General features: G+C 40.7%; 1 protein-coding gene across 1 annotated transcript in view; it reads right to left on the bottom strand.

The window, feature by feature from the left end:
• Positions 1-17,858, bottom strand: part of WIF1 (Wnt inhibitory factor 1) — an 84,056-nt gene extending 66,198 nt beyond the window's left edge. Inside the window, exons 1-2 of the mRNA XM_081588863.1 lie at positions 15,327-17,858; positions 14,634-14,773 (exon numbers count right to left, since the gene is read on the bottom strand). Coding sequence (XP_081444989.1) covers positions 14,634-14,773; positions 15,327-15,474 — 288 coding nt within the window. The 5' untranslated portion in view covers positions 15,475-17,858. The remainder of the gene's footprint in view (positions 1-14,633; positions 14,774-15,326) is intronic.
• Positions 17,859-21,765: the final 3,907 nt, after the last annotated feature.

The raw sequence follows: 21,765 nt of genomic DNA, 5'->3' as shown, positions 1-21,765 counted from the left end.
AGAAGTAACCTTTACATTGCCATCTGCTGGCTACTGCTATAAGTGCAATATAATACAATCTAAAATATCCTAATCAGATCCAACTGGAAATAAGAATACTGATTGAACTTACAAATGATAGGAATCAAATGGCTTCACTAAGTACTCAAATGCCAAATGAATACTAGAATACTTTTATAAGTCTGTTGGAGATCCACCTGGTTATTGCCTTAGTTAGATGTCCTACTTGACTTGTGAATTCTCCCAGTGGTACATCCATGACCAGTACTGAAACAGCCCTTGAAAATGAGGCATCCTAATGAGTCCTACATTGGCAGTTTATTCAGGCCAATCTTCAGCTCCTACAGATAGTTTCCTTTGGGAGAGTGACTTACTCTATCTAGTAGTAGAGTAACATTTGTTACGTTCATTTCCAAAAAACAAAAAGTCATACATATATATATATATAGCAAGTAGAAGGCAGAATACATTAGGCCAAATTATCTCAAGTACATAAAAGTCATGAAGTCAAGCAGAGAAGCTGTTCCAAATGCACAGATCTTAGTCTCACAGGTCATAGGCTAGGCCTTGAAGAACACAGGGCCCCTATGCTGATAATTCACCCTTCTCCCAACAGAGGTAATGCGCCCTCTTCAGTACTTTCATAGCATCTTGTTCATTCTGCATTTAAAACATGGTTGTTACTGTATTATTGTTATTTTGGTTCATATCTGCTTCTGTACTAAACTGTAGTCTCCTTGAAGGGAAGCATCATATACAATTTACATTTTATTTTTTTAGCATTCAACACATGCTTTGTCATTAGGTAGTCCCTCAATAAATATTTATTGAGTTGAGGTCAAAAGAAGGAAGAAAGAGAGGAAGACAAGAAGGATCCAAAGTGTCCAAAATCAGTATTTCTATTCTATACCTCATGTCTTAGCTCTAGACTCTAGTTTTCAAATCCATACCAGACTTTGCCATCTGAGATGTTCAGCAGAAATTTCATCTTCAGAAATTTCCAAATGAACCCTACTATCATTGTACCTCAAACTGTTCTGTAATTAGTTTACCAGTTAAGACCTAACTATCTTCCCAACCATGTAAGTCACCCTCTATTCCCCCATTTCCAGAATACCCACATTCAATAAGTTCTACCAATTACACTGAAAGAGACCTATCAGTGGTATTTTCCTATTTCCTCCTTCTTTCTCCCAATTACCTGCCTTGGTTCACATCCTCGCCACCTCTTGTAGCATCTTAAATAACTTCCTAATTTGCTCCTGTCCTCAGCCAGCTACCTCATCTACTCTTCATCTGCCACCAAAGTTATCCTCCATACAGATACATCATCATCTACTTTTAAACTTTCAATGGCTTGCCACTTTTTATAAGACAAGCCAACAGTGGCATACAGTAGTCATAATAGTCTTCTCAAACTTACTTTTTGAGATATTCTGTTCCATAAACCCTAACAATTCTGAACCAATTGTCTTTCTCCAGCCACTCCGATGATCCTCAATCCTGTGTGCCTTCCCACAGGTCATTCAGTAGACCTAGAATGCCCATCCTAACCCCATCTGCCTTGGTCACTGTCTGCCTACTGAACAGTTTGTGACCCAGTTTAGATATAACCTCCACTGTGCCGTTTACTCCAGAAGATAAGCAATTGCAAATTTACCTGATCAATGGCAAGATCCTCTGGTTTTATATTCCCCTAGCACTTTCCTTAGGGCATTTAATGGGGGCAACAGCTAGCCCATAGGAAGGCTCTGTGCAAATTAGGTAGAAGTTTCCCCTCTGGGCAGAGGCAGCTCTGTGTCAGGCTGTAAGACTTGACAAGTGAAATATGGGCTGGATTTCAGGTTAGTCAGGTTGAACTTGCCGCTTTGGTCAGATTCCCTCAAGCAGTGAAAAACCTTGTCCAGCTGAACGTGGTAGCCCAAGAACTTACCACAATGATTACGACTGCCTTTTTGTTTTTTTTAATATTTATTTATTTGGCTGCACCAGGTCTTGGCTACAGCATGTGGGATCTTTTAGTTGTGGGATGAAAACTGTTAGTTGTGGCACATGGGGATCTAGTTCTCTGACCAGGGCTCAAACCCAAGCCCCCTGCCTTGGGAGCGTGGAGTCTTAGCCACTGGACCACCAGGGCAGTCCCAGAATGTTGAGTCCTGCCCCCAGGCAACAGGTGAGAGGTCTTGTACCAGTGCCACAGAAGTGGAGCCCAGAACCAAAGACATTTTTGAAGCTAATCGAGCCCCTTTGTAACCATGGCCAAAAGCCCCTGATCATCACTAATAAGCTTCCCGACTCCAAATTAGGCAAAGAGGCCCACTCCAATAAACACCTTATAGCACTCTGTTTTAGTCACCTAACACTAACCTTCCAGCAGGAATTTTCTTTGTCTTGAGGCTATAAAAATTGGTTATTAATCCACAAAAACCGTTGACTCTCCCTAGCCTATGAGGTCACACACTGTGCTCATAATTCCTCTTTATCTCTGCTCTTTGCTCTTAGTAAACTTTCTTCTAAAACGTTCTATGTGTGGAAATTCCTTTGCACCCAGCACTTGGATTGCTCCAATACATAATGGCCTTTCTGACGCCAGTCTTTACCACTAGCTGATGAATTCCTAGAAGGCAGGTAGATCAATCAAAATTTGTATTCGCAGAACCTTGGCCATGTAAACATTGATAAGCATTGTTTTAATTGCTATTTTCTGGCATGAGGAGATATTCCAAAAACTATCAAAGATTTCTTAAGTGTATAAATGTGTACATAAGTGTTCTTGGTTGTGTACTCTTGGGCAAGGAATTTGACTTTCTTATGCCCTGGTTTCCTCATCCATGTTGTGGAGATAAAAATAGTACCTACCCTAGGATTGTTGTGAGGATCTGATGAGATAGTATCTGTAAAGTGCTCAGAAAAGTACCCAGTCCAGACTATGATTTATTAAGTACTGACTGTTACTGTTAACACAGAATAAAAAAGAAAAGATTCTGAGATGAATCTTTTTAAAATTGACAATGAGACAATTCTGGAGGAAGAATTTTTCTGCTTTGATTTAAAAAATACAGAGACATTGCAGTTTATATAAAGATATTACCATTAATATTAAATGATTCAAGATATTTTAATATTAAGGTATAGAATACTAATAGTTCAGAATTTGGAAGGAGTTTAGAGGTAATCCAAACTGCTTTTCTTATAGATATAAGAACTGGTCAAGTGACCTTTCTGTGGGTTCTCGTGTTTCTCCATCTGACCCTTACCAAGTGTCCAGCATCATTTCTTCATCTCCCCTCTTCCAGAACCCCCAATATTCTCCCTTCCACTCATCTAGCCTCAGTCTCAGGTACCATTAGCCCTGCCCAGAATGCATTTTCACAACTTTTTGTGCCTCTGCCTGTGATACCTTCCTTTCTGTGCCTTGCTCTCATCTCAGAGGATTTAACCCCACATGGCACTCCACTCCAGTACTCTTACCTGGAAAATCCCATGGACGGAGGAGCCTGGTAGGCTACAGTCCATGGGGTCGCTAAGAGTCGGACACGACTGTGCAACTTCACTTTCACTTTTCCCTTTCATGCACTGGAGAAGGAAATGGCAACCCACTCCAGTATTCTTGCCTGGAGAATCCCAGGGATGGCGGAGCCTGGTGGGCTGCCGTCTATGGGGTCGCACAGAGTCGGACACGACTGAAGCGACTTAGCAGCAGCAGCACATTTTTCAAGTCCCACTTTGATTATTAGATCTTTTCTAGTGAAGCCTTCCCCTACTTCCTCAGCCAAAGCTAGCTGCTTCCTCCTCTGTGTTCCCAGAGCTCGCTCTGTGTTCATACACCAATTTAGCACAAATCAGAGGAAGGACAGGACTTCCCAGGCGGCTCAGGGGTAAAGAACTCATCTGCCAATGCAGTAGATGGAAGAGACATGGGTTTGATCCCTGGGTTGGGAAGATCCCCTAGAGAAGGAAGTGGCAACCCACTCCAGTATTCTTGCCCAGAGAATCCCATGGACAGAGAGGAGCCTGGTGGGCTACAGTCCATGGGGTTGAAGAGAGTCAGACACGACTGAACAGTTACACACTGGAGTGCAAGGACTCTAGATCCCACCTGTCTAGGTTTAAATCCCAGCTCTTCACTCGTTACTTGTGCTTCCTTTGCTCTTCTCAGTTGTTTTATCTCTCAGATAGGAACAATAATGTATTCATTCATTCAACAGTTCATTATTGATTGCCTATTGTGGTCAGGAGCTGTTCCAGGACCTAGAATTGTATGGCAAATAGGTCAAAGTCCTTGCCGTCACAACCATTCATGGGGAGAGTCAAATAATTAAAAATGAACACTGGTTTGGCCAAAAAGTCTGTTTGGGTTTTCCATAACACTATATGGAAAAACCCAGCTCAGAGGCATCCCCCATTCTGCTGACAGGATGATCTAAATTCTAACTCTGCCTCTGCAGTACTCTGGTGGGTTAGTCGCTAAGTCGTAGCTGACTCCTGCGACCCCATGGACTGTAGCCTGCCAGGCTCCTCTGTCCATGGGATTCTCCAGGCAAGAAATACTGGAGTGGGTTGTCATTTCCTTCTCCAGGGGATCTTCCCAACCCAGGAATCAAACCGGTGTCTCCTGCATTGCAGGCAGATTCTATTGTACTCTGTTTCATACTTTTTCATAGACTGACTCCACATTACCTATAGAGTAAGTTTCAGGTGCCTTGACATGAAGGATGAAGTCATGGAGACCTAGACCCTACCTTCCTCTCCACTGCCTGCCTGGTGCATACACTCCAGCCACACCAAAGTACTAGCTCCCCAGATAATGTATGTCTGGTCTCTATGCCTCACTTTATGTTCTCCTTTCCCTGAAAATCATCCCCTCTTCCACATTTGTGCTTGTCCAACTCAGACTCAGGGCCAGAGTTCCTCCTCTTGCTCTCATTCTAACCTGGGAATGCTTTGGTACTTGTAAGTGCTTCAGTAAGTGGTACAACACCACTTACCAGGAATTCTTAAAATGATCTGTTTCCATACAGCTGCCTCTCCAGTTGGCTTTTATTTTCTCAAGGGCAGGGACTGGGTTCTTTTGTTTTTTTGTCTTTGTTGTTTCATTCTGGTTGTTTTTCTTAGTTTTTTTTTTTTTAATTTTTAAAAACATTTACTTTTTAATTGAAGGATAACTGCTTTACAAAATTGTGTTGGTTTCTGCCATATATCAACATGAACCGGCCATATGGGACTGGGTTCTTAACTATGTTTTGTACCCAAGGCATGATCTGAGTTCTGGCCAAGAGCAGGTAAGCAAGGACTGGGTTCATGTCCTTTATCTCACTGTCAGCTAAGAATTCACTCCCTAAATATATCCCTTTGTCCCAGGCCTACAACACACTGCTGTCTGGGAGGTTTGTTCAGATGAATAGGTTTCAAAAATGCCTGATATTTTCCAAGTGTCTTTCATCAGACTCATCCATAAAATCTAAAAAAGATAAAATGTATCTCTCAGAGGCAGAGACATTTGTTCCATGATCCTCGAGTTTTAACTCATAGGTTTTGAAAGAAAATCGAATACCTGAAGAAGCAGGCATAGTTTGAATTCATCCATTTACAGTGTTCAACTTCTCATTATTTCAACTGCAAGATCACCTGTCAAGTATAATTTCTATTATCTTTATCATACTTTTTCTTGATACTTAGAAAGTTTTTCATGATAATTAGAAATGTAATATGGGAGTTGAGAATGCTAAGTCAATTCCTCTTTGAACATTATTTTCGTTACTCAAGCATCCTTTTACAATAAGTTCAAAGTTCTAGATTCCATTAGAAAATTGTTTTCCTATGCACTCACATGAAGTGATTTTTTTAATAGTTCTATGCTCTAATCACCTAAAAAAATTTAACCTGGAGCTGAGACTAACCATCGCAAACTTTCACAAGTTTAGTAAGAAAGCGAAAGTGAAAGTGAAGTCGCTCAGTTGTGTCCAACTCTTTGCAACCCCATGGACTGCAGCCCACCAGGCTCCTCCATCCATGGAATTTTCTAGGCAAGAGTACTGGAGTGGGTTGCCATTTCCTTCTCCAGGGGATCTTCCCGACCTGGGGATCGAACCCAGGTCTCCCGCACTGCGGGCAGACACTTTACCGTCTGAGCCACCAGGGACAAGAGCTAAATTATAGTTGTAGAAAAGCCACCGTCACAGAATCTAAAATATGACACAAATGAATTTATCTATGAAACATGCAAACACAGAGAACAGGCTTGTGGTTGCCAAGAGGGAGAGGGTTTGGGGAAGGGATGTTTTAGGAGTTTGGGATTAGCAAATGCAAACTATTACATATAGAATCGATAAACAATGAGGCCCTACTACATAGCACAGAGAACTATATTTCATATCCTGTGATAAACCATAATGGAAAAGATAATGAAAAAGACTGTGTGTATATCTATGTATATGTATATCTGAGTCGCTTTGTGTACAGCAGAAATTAACACAACACTGTAAATCAACTATACTCAAATAAATTTTGAAAAAGCCAATGTCTACTTAACAGAGAAACCAGATTTACTTAATACGTCCCTGGAACAAAGCTGCAAAATGTTTGAGTCCATTCTCTTCATGGCAGAAAAGAGAGAAACCTCCTTAAATTATTTCTACCTTCTTCTCCCCCAAAACCCTTGTCCATTGTTTGACCTTGATATCCCCTTTACCAAATTTTCATGACCTCTCAAATGAGATACAAGGTCCATGGTGATCACCTAGAAGATGACTTCCCCTTTAAGACACCCATGCCCTTGAACAGCCTGAGCTCTTCACTTGAAAAGCACTTTCCTCTCTTGCTGGCCTGATGAAATCTTCCTTATCCCGCAGGAATTAATTTGGAAGTCACCTGCTCAGCTCCTGACTCCCTTCCTCCTCCAGACAGGGAAAGGGGTGGCCTTCTTTGTGTTCTCAGCCAGACCTAGACTTTCTAACCTCATTAGCCTTGGTGTGATGGATATTTGTTTCCTAGACTATGAGCTCCCTGAGGGCAGGGACCAGATTTACTCCTCTGCGTGTGTTCCAGTGACTAACTGAGTGTCTGTATCTGTTGACTGACTGAGCGCCAGAGGCAGAGAGGAACACTGCATGGGAGAACAGCTCCTCATCCACAAAGTGTTCAGGGGAATGTAACCAAGTTCATTCCAGGCTGGCAAATGGAGAAAGCTGGCTAAAAAACTGCCACAAAAGAAGCCCGGATCTGATAATACCTCTTCCAGAGATCTGGCTGAAGGATGAAGAGCATTTTCACCATATTCTCATTAGGAGAAATACTGACTGAAACTGTTATCCACCCTGGCTAGGCACCATAGTAACTATCTGCCTGAGTCATCTTACAACAGGAGGTCCTGGTAAGGAACATGGAACTAACAAGCCACCACTAACCGGAAGAAGTTGGGCAAGGTCAAAAGGAGACGCCATGTGTCCTACCAACCTCCCAGAACCCTCTTCGCTGGAATCCCTCTTGGCTGAGCAATGCTTGTGCCATGAGAAGGAAGTCTCAGTCAGAATGACTGGCTAGAGAGAACCCAGAAACTAATCCCATCACCATAAAACCCAAGACAGCAAGCCGCGTGACAGAGCAGTCCTTCTGAGCACCCTTACCCTACTGCTCTCCACCCGGGCACCCCTTCCCTGTAGTCTCTTGCTTTGACAGCACGTGTCTCCTTGGACAATTCATTTCAGAGTGTTAGACGAAAGTCCACTCTCAGGCTATGGAAGGTGTCCCCCTTCCAGTAACACTCTTCAATCCTCAAATTCTTTCCTTACATCACTCATCCTACTCATCAGGGACATTTAAGTTAAATGAGTTTAATCCAAAACAAAATGCTTTCTCGAACATCACTCCTTTCTACCTCACCACAACAATTTAAAAGATTTCTATTGGTGCAAACATTTAAAAGTCAGGAATAAACATGGAGGATAACAGCAAAGGGTTTGTTTATGTGCCTTGACACTACCGTGTGAGGAAGACACAGCAGGGTTTACATTTATGCCATGTAAATCACTGTAGAACCAGATGAGGCTTACAAAGTACCTTGCAACTCATCTCCTCTAAGCTATAAAGTCTCTTTTTCTTTTTTCCTGGCAAAAGTTTGAGAAACTTACTGCTGTTTTCTATCAGTGGATACAACAGATGGCTGGCACATGCCTGTTTGCTAAATGAAATGGGCCTTCTGCAGAATTACTCTTTGATCCCTGGTGGCATGTCCACAACACCACAATGCAAAATACCACAGTGTAGCAGAATCTAAACACTAAAGGTTTAAAGTTGTGCTTTTGATATGAGTACCTTCTTTTAAAAAAAAAAATCATGCCCACAGTATGTAAACATTTCCACATTTTCACTCGGAAACCATGGAACAGGGGTCAAAAAACGAGGCATTTCCTTCATTTGGTGACATAAAACCACTGCAAAAGTATGACAGCAAACTCCAAGAGTGCAAAGTGATGCAACTACTTGGGTTGTAACTACCAACACAATCATAACTCCATCAGAAAAAAAATGTGGACAGTACACATTAAGGGATTTAACTAGTAACAATAAGTACTACCATAACTTCAGAGTTGGGAGGAGGTGTTTAAGGGCATTTGGCAGTTGCTTTGAAGAGGGAGAGGAAGTATTTGAATGAAAATTCACTCTCTATTGTTTTTCTTTGATTTTTGTCAAGAGGAGAAAGGAAGGAAAATACCATTTTAATACAGATCTTCTTAACTCAATCAGTCCAAGGGGAAATTTGAGACTTGGAATTGCAGCCAGTTTAAGAGGGCCAGTGTTACAACATATCAACCACCATATTGCAAAACAAGCTCTCTAGGGGATAATCTAGTTGATCTTATAGATATCTGTCAGTAGAGTGATCCTATTTAAAAAAAAAAAACAAAACAGCAAAAATGTGAGTCAGTTGTCAGGAAAATGGTCTGTTTCTGACTTTTTTTCCCCCTCAATGGTACTTTTTTCATTTTACAGCTGAATTTGGAAACAAATACACATATGCAGGCTTTCCAGGTGGCACAGTGGTAAAGAATCTGCTTCCCAATAAAGGAGACACAGGTTTGATCCCTAGGTCAGGAAGATCTCCTGGAGAAGAAAATGGCAACCCATTCCAGTATTCTTGCCTGGAAAATCCCATGGACAGAGGAGCCTGGCAGGCTATAGTCCATGAGATCGCGAAGACACACATTATGCATGCATGCACATTACGTTACACACTATTACATATAAAATAAAAAACAAGGTCCTACTGTATAGCATGGGGAACTATATTCAATATTTTGTAATCTATAATAGAAAAGAATCTGCAAAATATATATATACATGTATAACTGAACCATCTGAAAAATAATATTTGTATGTATAACTGAACCACCTTGCTGTACATATAAAATAACACAACATTCTATAATAAAACAACAATGCTTTACTTAAAAACAACCAAAAAAGGCTAAATTTGGGTGCTAACTGGAATCATTTGCAAAGCCACAACAATCTAGGCAAAGTTCTTAGGCTTTCCTTATATTTGGCTTTGTATTATTGTTATTACTTCTGGCAGTTTTCAATAATTCAAGAAGTTTTTTTAATTGTAGAGAGCTAGTAAAAGTTATGAACACATTTATAATTAACCTTACATTTTGGAAGATATTTTTCATTTTATACACTGTATCTTCAGCATATCTAATATTTTCTATTTTCAATGATCACACATTGAACAAAGAAGCATGTTGCTGCAGTTTAATCCAATAAAGTAAATTTTCCACACCATACACATATCCACCCACTTCCCCAGGGCAGCAAGTAAAATGTTCTTCCTTTCCTGTATCCACAGCAATATTCTAAACTTTTGTTTCTAAACATCCTAAAACTGAGAAAAATGAATATATATATATATATATATATATATATATATATATGTATATATTATCGAATCCCAGGAATGGGGGAGCCTGGTGGGCTGTCGTCTATGGGGTCGCACAGGGTTGGACACGACTGAAGCAACTTAGCAGTAGCAGCAGCAGCAGTGACTTCTAGAGGTTGCAAGAATTATGACCACTATACATGACTACTATATAGGGCTTCCCTGGTGACTCAGTGGTAAAGAGCCCGCTTGCAATGTAGGAGATGTGGCAGGAGCCTCAGGTTCAATTCCTGGGTCGGGAAGATCCCCTGGAGAAGGAAATGGCAACCAACTCCTGTGTTCTTGCCTGGGAAATCCCATGGATAGCCCATGGGGTTTTCAGAGTCGGACACAACTCAGCAACTAAACAACAATAATACATGACAAAAAGCTTACTCTAAGATCTGGACCTGTTGGTACAGATCATCAGAGGTTGCTTAATAATCCAGGTGATGGATTTAAAGTTAATATTGGCCCATTATCTTCATCCAGAAGATTTCTCTTCCATAGACACCAATTTCATTCCAACCCTTGCCAAACATCACAAAGTACAGGCATTTGGTCGTAACAAGATAGGAAAACTAGCATAAATGGTTCAGCATAAATTCATCCCCACTGCTAAAAGAAGCCAACAGAAAAAGGGATGCCCTATTAACTAGGGACCAGAGTCATAGTACCTTAGCATCTTTATGCAGGTGATAGAATATAGTAAAGTGATTAAGATCAAGTCTATATAGTCTTTATAAACAAAGATCTATTTATACGATTTCTAGAAATAAAATATTTGGCCTAACACCAAACTTCTTCATACGGAAATCAACAGTGGTGTCTCAGTATTAGAATTCAGATTTGTCTAACAAAACTTCTCATTAAAGTTTTATTTGAAAGCTTTTAGGTTTAGAAAGGGTTATTTTCCAAATAAAATGTTTAATTAGTGTGTAGTGTAGAAAACCAAAGTAGTTGCTCTTGGCCTCTACTTGCCTCAAATTTAGGGAAAAATTAGAATAAAGAATGTCTCATTGAAAAATATCAACTATTAAAAGTTATATACAGTAATAAAGACTATTTTCCCTTTAATTACCCCAAATATTTTAAGCTTATGCCTCTTTAGTAGAAATTCTCTCATCTCAAAACCTTGAGAAGGTGCATGTCAGAAAATGAATGAATATTTTAAATGGGCAATCAAGTAGAGACAGGATTTTTCATGGATAATATGAATTTAAGAGAGAGGAAGAGGTCAAAGAATCTGATTTCAGGCAGGAAAGTTTAGCAAAGCAGACTTTTGAAGATTTCACAAAAAACTAGTCAGTGAGGATCAGATATACATAAACAAATTCTTTGGGCTCCATAGGTTAAGATCAGCCATGAAAACAAACTCTTACACCATTTTGTTGAGTGATCTGCAGTGCAAAAATGAAACTGGATAAAAATATAAGTAAACTATTTATAATACAGAACATCATCCAGTTTTAGATTCTGAAGTATAACTTTTTACACACATTTAATGTAAAATAATTTTTAAAATTACAAATCAACACACATTCACTATGGAGAAACCAAGACATAATAAAGGTAGATATAACTAATGTTAATATCTTGGAAGCCTGATGTGCTGCGATTCATGGGGTTGCAAAGAGTCGGGCACAACTGAGCGACTGAACTGAACTGAATACCTTGAGGATTAGACATTTATCAGACATGTTTTCCTATAACTGTCCACATATTTTGTAATGAAACTAAACAGAATATACTATTATAGGCTATTGCATAATTTGTCATGAACATCTTTCCATGGCATTGAGTAGATGTCTAGATATTCTTATTAATGCTTCCTGCCATTATCACAGACTTCTAGGTTCTGCCCATTCTTTTTTCTTTTATTAATATCATGACCATGAACAGGCTGACACCAAAAACTTTATCCATATCCATGATTATTTTCTTAGGATGAATCTCCGGGAATAAAATATCCTAGTCAAATGATCTATGTCAATTATTTTGCCATCAGAGTCAAATCGCCCTGCAGAAAGGCTAACATGCATCAGAAACAAATCAGTATGGATAATTTCCCACCAACTAAAAATACTTTTAAAAACTTGACCAATGTCGTGTGAGGAAATGAATCTCACTGTAATTTTTATTTGCATTTGTTTGGAGTCGAACATGAAAGTCATTTTAAATGGCCCCAAGAATATCTTGGGTTAGTGAACAAATACTTTATTGGAAGTAGGTAACAGCTACTGGATCTTCAGTCCTAAAAGTTTTAATTTTCCATGGGTTATCAAAACATTTAATATTTAAGTTTTAAATTTTCATTAATTAGCTATGTGTCTTGCTTGTGTTGAAATCCCTAAATGTTTGATATTATGAATGAAATAACTAGATAATGGAAGGAACTTTTCATTTTTCCATGTAGATGTTTTGATGTGGTTTGGATTTAGCCAAAGTTGCCTTTCAAAAATCTTCAAATATTTTTTTGGTATTGAAGTCATATTTTTTCCATATTCAAAATTTCCATGCATTTCAAAAATTATGGTGCTGGAATCACAGAATTTTGTTGGTATTAGTCACATCTAAGTAATATTTAAAACATCTTGCTGTTTGGCATCATGTAGATCCTTTCCCCTTTCTCAGTATCCCCCACTCCTCCAAAAAAGAAACATAACAGATTTCACACAGTTACCTGTGGTAACCTCTCTGGAGCAAACTGAACTGAGGTGCTAACATTGGCCAGCATAATCAAGAGAGGAATCAGCACCTAAACCAGAGAGAAAAAGACTCCGAAGCTTCGTCTACATACCAGTTCCACCACCCTCTCTAATCCTCTACAAAAAATATTCCTCAGATTGTTTGATATGCAATCTATTTTTTATTTAACAATATGCCAATGTTTGCAAAGGGGAGAGAGCAAGGAATTTAAGCCTTTGCTTCAAGTTCCATTCTTCAGAAGACAAACTCATAGGAAAAATAAATAGACTGATAAACCAATCAAATCAATTAACCAGAGCTATTAATATTTTCTACTTTGCCTGAAGTTACTGAACACTTTCAGCTAGGAAGGGGTGCAAGTCAAACTAACTAATGGTTCTTTGTTGTTGTTTGGTCACTAAGTTGTGTCTGACTCTTTTTTTGACCCCCATGGACTGTAGCCTGCCAGGCTCCTCTGTTCATGGGATTTCCTAGGCAAGAATACTTGAATGGGTTACCATTTTCTCCTCCAGGGGATCTTCCCAGCCCAGGGACCGAACCCTTGTATCCCATGTTGACAAGTAGGTTTCTTACCACTGAGACATCAAGGAAGTCCCTAATGGTTCTTACAAATCTACAGAAGTATAAATAAAGAAAATGTTCTTTTTTAAAATCACAGAATCAATATTGATCCCAGCTGACAAGTGGTCAAACACAATAGATTCAGGTGAAAAATAAAAGGTGACAATAAAGGCCATTCACTGATTTACTACTGGGTTTCACAATAATTCAAGATTGGCTGTCCATAAAGTATCTATGAAGAGGAAACTTTAGGGGGGAGGCAGCAAAAGGAATACCCTCCCCAGAGAGCAGTAGGAGCTTCAGTGAGCTTATCTGCAAAATGGGGGTATTAGAATAGATGACCCTCTTGTTAGGAACTCTGGTGGATCCAAAACATCTATTCCTCTATGACAATGGAAGTGTTGAACGATCTAGAGTTGAAAGGAAAAACGAGAGAACAGACCTGTGGAAAAGGCAGCTTAAATAATCATGCCTATACTACAGCAGGTAATTAGAACTGAAGTGGTGTCTCAATTCAAAGTAACTACTTTTTATAAAGTGTTTTCTGGATCACATTCTTTATGAAAATAGCTATTTAAGCAGCTTTAGAATAAAAAGACCTAAAATGTGATTTTAATTACAATGATTTTCATAAGTAGACGCATTTTACCCACTAATGAGCAGAAGAATTTATTAACTTACCATTTGTCCTCTAGAGTAAATTCTCCAATTGAACAAAAGAAACTAAGCTTACATTTTATCCTCTCTTTCTTTTCCAAATTACAGGTCATTTATGTAATACTGAAACATAAAAAAAGATGCTAATGTGCTAAGAAATAAAAGGAATGCGTCATAAAAATAGTGAGTTTTCTTTTTCCATGTGAAGGTATTTAAAAACCAATAGCTTCCAATCTTTTACAAACATTCTTTTATGACACTTTGAGTCTGTGAACTTGTACCAGAAATATATAGTGTTAGTAGTGAATAACACTCAATGTGCCATTTTTTTCAAAGGCACAATGTCAAAAGTACTTACAGACTTTAAAAATTGTTTTAAAGTGTAAACAATGTCACAGGTGGTTGGTATATATCGATACTATGGGGAAAAGAGTCTTTTAAGTATTATGTTAAATTTTAATGTCAATGAGCACAGAAAAAAAGTAATGCTGCTATTTGAGGTCATTATATTTCCAGCAGTCTGAAGACACTGAGACTTATCAAAATAGTGATCTTAGGCACTTTGCCTAGTTCTTTCTTTTGGGAATCTTCAATTTATGTGACATATTTAAATAAACGGGAGTTAACTCTTTATTTGCTTTGGAGATCAGATGAGAAATCACTCTCGAAAATTGTAAAAAAAGGAAAATGAAGCCGACTACACACTATATCGCCTTATTTCTACCTGCCATCAGGTGCTGGAAATATTAAAGGGTGATTTTCTCCAGCCTTTCTGGTTAACAGGACTCACCTGCCCTGCAGCTTGCCAGGTGAAATTCATGGAATGGATATTGACAGGAATAGCTGGCATTCTCTGCTGTGCTCTTCTGAAATCATGTGTAAAGGGGGCCATTTTCCCCTCCGAAACAATCAAGATATCTTCTTCAAGTCCTGGTTTAAAACACACACACACAAAGAAATAAAACTATCAAACTAGCTGAACTTAGAAGAATCCAAATCAGAACTTGCGTGCCAAAAGAACACCGAAGAATTAGTAATGGGTCATTTCTTTTCACAAAGCACCTGCCTTCAAGTGCCAATTAATATTCCTGTGGGTGATAAGAATGATGGCAAAGACGTATGCTTTCAGTGAAACGGAGTGAACTGTGAAGTAAACTGGTGCCAACAAATACTCGGTCCACTGAAAAACGCTGGATTGTAGAAACTAGCAACAGCATGATCAGAACATTAGAACAGCTTGGATTTATGGAGGGAAAAGTTTATACGCTTTTAGATGGAAAAGCGATAGTCCATAGGACCGCAAAGAGTCCGACACGACTGAAGGGACTTAGCAAGCACGCAGCTAATAAAAAGGGGACAATCTTCCTTGGAAATTAAGTTTTAAAAACATTCTAAATGCATGTATCTCTCCTTTAATGGAAGAGCTGGAGGGAGTGAAGACCCAGGCATTTGGGAAAAAGCAGAAGCTCCCGCGAAACCTTACCTATGAGCACTCTCGCCTGGTGAGCGTCGATCCACAGGTACAGGCTTTCCTCCGGCTGCTGCCCGACCTCCGCTCGCAACACCAGCAGGCACGGGAGGATGCTCCAGAGCCAGAGCGCGGAGGCAGGGAAGGCGCTTTTCCGGGCCATGCTACTCCGGACCTCCTGGATCGTGGCTCTCGCAGCTGAAACTCCTCCCGCACTTACCCAACCTGCCGCCCTTAAGTTGTCTCCCAGCCCGAGCAGGTCCCCGCGTAGACGGCTGGGTGTGTAGCCTCTTGGGTCTGGTACGAGTGAGCCTGGATGAGCCGGAGGAGGAGTAGGAGGAGGGAGGAGAACTGGCGAGAGCGGGGCAAGGGAAGGGGGAGCAGGTGGGAGAAGGGGGAGCGGAGGCGCAAGACTGGCAAAGCAGGAGATGCCAGCCCGCCGTAGGAGACACAACGGTCAGAGGGTTAAATATAGCGGGAGAGTTAGAGCGGGAAGGGCAGGCACAAGTGCTGTGCGAGCAATGAGTGACGGTGCCCAGTCGGCCACCACTTGGGGGCGCTGGGGGGACGCGCGGGGGTGGGGCGGCGCGGAACCCCGGAGGCCCAGTCCATCCGCCGCGTGGGGGCAGATGCCGAAAAGGGCGCTCCAAGGGACCCCAGGGGCGTCACTTGCCTCTGCCTCTGGCCAGACGAGGCATGAACGGAGGGGAATGCGGTGAACTGACTTATTAAGGCTTGACTGAACCCAGATGATGATAATGATGATGATAAGTTCCACTGGTACCCCGGTGTTAAATGAAGGCTCATATGCCCCCACTCTCCCCACTGTCCCACTTCTCCCATATTCTTCACTCTGCAAACACTATCCTCTCCCATCCGCGCTAGGCTGACACTTGGCGCATTCCCATCCCTTTAAAACCCGAGAGTCCACTGTCTAGAGGTGCCCTGGTTGCTGGCTCTGGGGCTGACCAGGGCGTGGGGCTTTCACTCCTCGCTTGTCTGACGCCGCGGAGAATGATTTTACAGCTGTGGAGGCTCTTTTCTCTGCTCACCGGCAGCACCCTGAGCTCTGGATGACAGGCTTACCTAACCTGCTGGGGTCGGGCTCCCAAAAGTCATGACTGTCTTCATAGTTGCGGGTATATCGAGAAATTTGGAGGCGCGCCGCGCTGATACTGAAATCGCAGGCGCTTTACAGCAAGCCAAGGCTCTGGCCTTGCGTATGGGAAGAGTAGTCGGCTGGCAATGGGCTCTGGCCAGCCACATCCATTAAACCCCAGTAGAGATTTAATTTGCCCCCTGCCAAATCCCTTGGATGTGTGATGAAAACGGAAGCAAAAGGGGGTTTCTTGTTTTAACTTAGATTTCAGACTCAGAAAAAGGTTGTTTACTTCTCTGTTTTTTTGGCATCCAAATGCTGCGACAGATGTCCCAAGGATTGAGCCTGTGGGGTTTGGTGTGTTGTTTGACTCAATCCCTTGTGGGGAGGGGCTTCTCTGATGGCTCAATGGTAAAGAATCTGCCTGTCAATGCAGGAGAGGCAAGAGAGGTGGGTTCCATTCCTGGGTCAGGAAGATCCTCTGGAGAAGGAAATGGCAACCCACTCCAGTATTCTTGCCTGGGAAATCCCATGGACAGAGGAGCCTGGTGGTCAACAGTCCAGGGGGCCACAAAGAGTCGTACATTATTGAGCACACAGGTACAAGGTGGGAGAGCAAACCTGAAGGTGAACAGGTGAGGTGCATGCATTAGGTATCCGGTCATCCCATGGATGGAGGAGCCTGGTGGGCTGCCGTCTATGGGGTCGCAGAGTCGGACACGACTGAAGCGACTTAGCAGCAGCAGCATGAGTTACTAAAGAATATGCATTTCTAATTATGAAATATTTTCAGTTGTACAACTGTTGATTTTCGAAAAGAACAAGTGTTTTGCTGAAAGTTTTACTTTCATTTTAGGTTTGAAGGCTTTGTTAACAAAAGAAACCACTAGTCACATACAATAAACAATTTCAACATTTAATCGATGATTAATTGACTTCATTTCAATTATACAGTCAGTAAAAGAAAAGACAAAGGTCCTTCTAGTCAAAGCTATGGTTTTTCCAGTAGTCATGTATGGATGTGAGAGTTGGACCATAAAGAAAGCTGAGTGCTGAAGAACTGATGCTTTTGAAATGTGGTGTTGGAGAAGACTCTTGAGAGTCCCTTGGACTGCAAGGAGATCAAACTAGTCAACCCTAAAGGAAATCAGTCCTGTATATTCACTGAAAGGACTGATGCTGAAGTTGAAACTCCAATACTTGGGCCACCTGATGTGAAGAACTGACTCAGTGGAAAAGACCCTGATGCTGGGAAAAATTGAAGGCAGGAGGAGAAGGGGAAGACAGAGGATAAGATGGTTGGATGGCATCACCGACTCAATGGACATGAGTTTGAGCAAGCTCTAGGAGTTGGTGCTGGACAGGGAAGCCTGATGTGCTGCAGTCCATGGGGTAGCAAAGATTTGGACTCAGCTGAGCAATTGAACTGAAAAGAAAAGAAACAATAAATAAAAGTAAAAGCACATACATCACCAAATTGTGCCAACCAACATTCAGGCTTGAACAGCCCTAGGAAGTCCCTCATTAATAGCAATCTGGAGTCCCATTTGGGCAAAGGTCCTGGGCAATGCGTCCACCCCATGGGTGAGACTTCAAATTACAGTTTCCAGGGCTCCCACTTATGATCCTGGGCTACAAACATATCAATTTGCACAGAAAAGTGCAGCCCTGGTTCTTTTTTAAACTTTTACAGTGCTGTTTGTTTTATCTTGTGAGTCATAGGATTTTGTTAGATCTGGGGTTGGGGTGTGGGGATACTGGCTAGACCCTCAGGAGCTCAAGAATTCCAGACCCACCTCCTTTTTTATCTACAGTGCCGCCTCACTTGTGTTTGCAGGCAGGCACAGAATCCAGGCAATGTCCAGGCCAGTCAGAAGCAGGTCAGAACCTGCTCTCCTGCTTCTGAAGCCAAAACAAGACTTCCTCCATTTTAATTTCCCTAACAACAAGAAATCTTCAATGGATTTGAGCTTCTTAACTGTAAAAGTACTTTAAGTGCTTACTTAATTCTCACAACACTTTTAAATAGCTAGGTGCTATTATTATTCCCACATTACTGGTGAAGAAAAAAGGCTCAAAAAGGTCCAGTAAGTTAGCTGACTGTGGTTACCCAATGGTAACTATGGTTACTTACCTGGTCAGTAGCAGAGTCAGGGTTCAAATCTCAGTCACTCTGATTTCAAAGCCTATTCTCTTAACCACTATACCTCACACTGACAAGTAAATCATGATTAAGTCTGTTCGCAGCCAAAGCTGCACAGCCATTCTACCTTTACAATAAAATTCACATCTATTCAAAGATTTCACAATTTTTTATTTCAGTGAATATTCATTTATGTAATGCATTCATATACATTCAGCAATATTCAAAGCACTTTAGCATTGTAATGCCAATTGTCCCCCAGTCAAAGATAATAATTTCACAACACAGTGGACGTTTTCTTTACTCCAGAAAGGTGTAGTTTTAGTTGAAAATATTTTTTTCCCTCAATAGTGCTCTAACCCCTACAGCTCTTGATATAAGGATGCCCTCTACAGGCTATCCTAATCAAATGGTAATTGAGAAATATCCTTCATAAAATTTACTTTTTGGTAGAGAAAAAGAGGCACTAAATTCCCTCCTAACTCAACTTCTTCTGAGGGAGGTTCTTCTGCAACAGTTGAATCTAGTATTGGTGATACTGGTAATATATCAAGCTGTAAGGAATTTTTTTTCTCTGTTTACTTCTCCCCAGCAGTGGACACTTAAGAGAAATTACATTTGATGATAGAGAAAAGTGTTATTTAAAAGTATTGGATTTGCTTTCTTTTGGTTTTTGAAGGGAAGGAAGGAATAGATGTTATATGCCAGTCAGCTATTTTCAAGAGTAAGAGGCTGTATTTTTTGGGGAAGAAGGTCCATTTAAGATTGAATCAGGCTGGACTCTCTTCTGATGTTAAAGAACACAGAGGCTTTTTCACTCAGAAAAAAAGTCATATTTTAAGATTTCTCTGCTCAAATAAAAATGTAATGTAACAATATTTATTGGCACATGATAAAATTCTGGAAATAATGTGCTAGGAGGTATTACAAATCAACTTAATTTAGTTTGAAAACTCTACCATTTATTTTCCAGTCCATTATCCTTGCTTTCCTTGTGTAGCTCACTCTCATCAATTACATTTGTGGGCAGCTTCATGTATTTGTTCACTCATTTACACATTCAACATATATTTATTAACACCTATTTTGTGTAAGAAACTGTCCTAGAAGCAACAGGAAAGACAAAGGCAATGAAAAATATGAAACTACATAAGAGACAAAACACAATCCCAGCCCTCAAAGACCACTGGGGCTATTAAAACGAGTCAGATAAGGACTCAGTAACCATAATTCAAGGCAGAATACAGTGATTATTGATGAGACAGGATCGGAAATTCAAAAGAGAAATCTCATATCTGGGATTCTGAAAGTTTTTAGTTCATTCATTCAAAAAACAATGTGTGTCTGATGTATGCACTGTACAGGTACAGGGGATAGAAAGGCAAGCTAAAAGACAGCCCTGGCTTTTGAACTCTCAGTCTAACAAGGGAGATTGTTAATGAACAATAGGGAAGAATGAGCACTGTGATGCGTTTGTGCACAGGGTAGTTTGGGACTTCGATAAAAGTTCCCTAATGCAGACTGGGACAAATGATGTCCAGCAGTAGCAAGAACCAAGAGATGAGAGAAAGAATGGTACGATCCAGGCCCTGCAGGTACTGAGCTGCAGTGTGATGAGCCTGGAGTTGAGGAGAGAGGGATGAATGAAGCCAAAGGGATAAATAGGAGTTGGTTATGGAAACTGTGCTGAGAAGAATTCTCAATAATTTATGGAGACACACTGTCCTCAAGGGCTTCCCCGAAGGCTCAGCAGTAAAGAACCTCCCTGCCAATGCAGGAGACTCAGAGACATTGATTTGATCCCTGTGTCAGGAAGATCCCCTGGAGGGCATGGCAACCCACTTAAGTATTCTTAGCTGGGGAATTCCATGGACAGAGGAGCATGGTGGCCTACAGTCCATGGGATCACAAAGAGTCAGACACAGCTCTCCTGCTGGCCACTCTGCCTTGTGGTCTCAGCTAGAGCTATTTTGGTGACCACAGGGATTAGGACCGAGAATAGGGCATATCAGCTGCACTGTGAGCTGCGTTTGGAGAATGGGGAGCAGGCACCCCTGCAGCACACTGGTCTGGAAAGGGAGCCACAAGATTGTAAGTGAAGAGAGCAAGATGCCAAGCATTATTTTAAAAAAAATGTTTATCGACATATAGTTGGTTTACAATGTTATGTTAGTTTCAGATGTACCGCAAAGTGAAATCAGTTGTACATATATATACATCCACTGTTTTTTTAGATTCTTTTCCCATACAGGCCATTATAGAGCATTGAGTTCCTTGTGCTATACAGTAGGTCTTTATTAGTTATCTGTTTTATATATAGTAGTGTGTATATGCCAATCCCAGTCTCCTAATCTATCCCTCCTTCCCTTACCTCCTGGTAACCATAAGTTTTTGTTTTTTTTTTAAACACCTGTAACTCTATTTCTGTTTGTACCTTTTTAAAATTAGCACCATGCTCTAACCAGCTAGCTAACTGGCCAAGACTGTTCATACCCTTTTTTTAGATTCCACATATGATAGCATATATTTCTCCTTGTCTTACTTCACTCGATATGGCAATCTCTAAGTCCATTCACGTTGCACCAGGTATTATTTTAATGCAGTCCTGTTTTAAAAACCAAACACGGTATCTATCTATCAAGTTAATGTGCATATATAATCAAACATAGAAAATATCTAAAAGATTACATACCAAAATATTTCCAGGGGTTACCTATGAGGAGTGAGACTTGGACTAGGGAATGATTTTCACTTTGTGCATATTTTCTGATTTTTTAAAAAATGGGCAGATGCTCTTGTAATTAAAAAGCATTTTGAAAAAGAAAGGTTGTTTCTCTGCTGCTTCAGTCAGTTTCTCTTGAAATAGGCAGTTGTCACCACCCTGAGCCAGCACCTCTTACGACATTGCTTGCATACTTTATCACTTAAGAACTGTACATCACAACACGTGACAGCTCATTACTGAAGCACAGCACAGCTTGAGGATTCCTCACCATCACATGTAACACTCTTGCTCTTCTTCCCTCCCAAGATGGCACTGCCAAGCAACCTAGCATATCTTGTCTTTCCACGAACCATACCCATTATTTTCTCTTCATCCATGCTGTTTCATCCCTATGACATTTAACATTGCTTTTTTTTTTTTTTTTACTTTTAAAAAATGCTTTAATTGGTGGAAAATTGCTTTACAATGTTGTGTTGGTTTCTGCCAT

This window comes from Giraffa tippelskirchi, chromosome 4, assembly GCF_054371585.1.
Source record: "Giraffa tippelskirchi isolate mGirTip1 chromosome 4, T2T-mGirTip1v1.2.pri, whole genome shotgun sequence".
NCBI classification, from domain to species: Eukaryota; Metazoa; Chordata; class Mammalia; order Artiodactyla; family Giraffidae; genus Giraffa; species Giraffa tippelskirchi.
The sequence above is the reverse complement of the archived record's forward strand: the minus strand, read 5'-3'. Positions and strand labels throughout refer to the sequence as shown.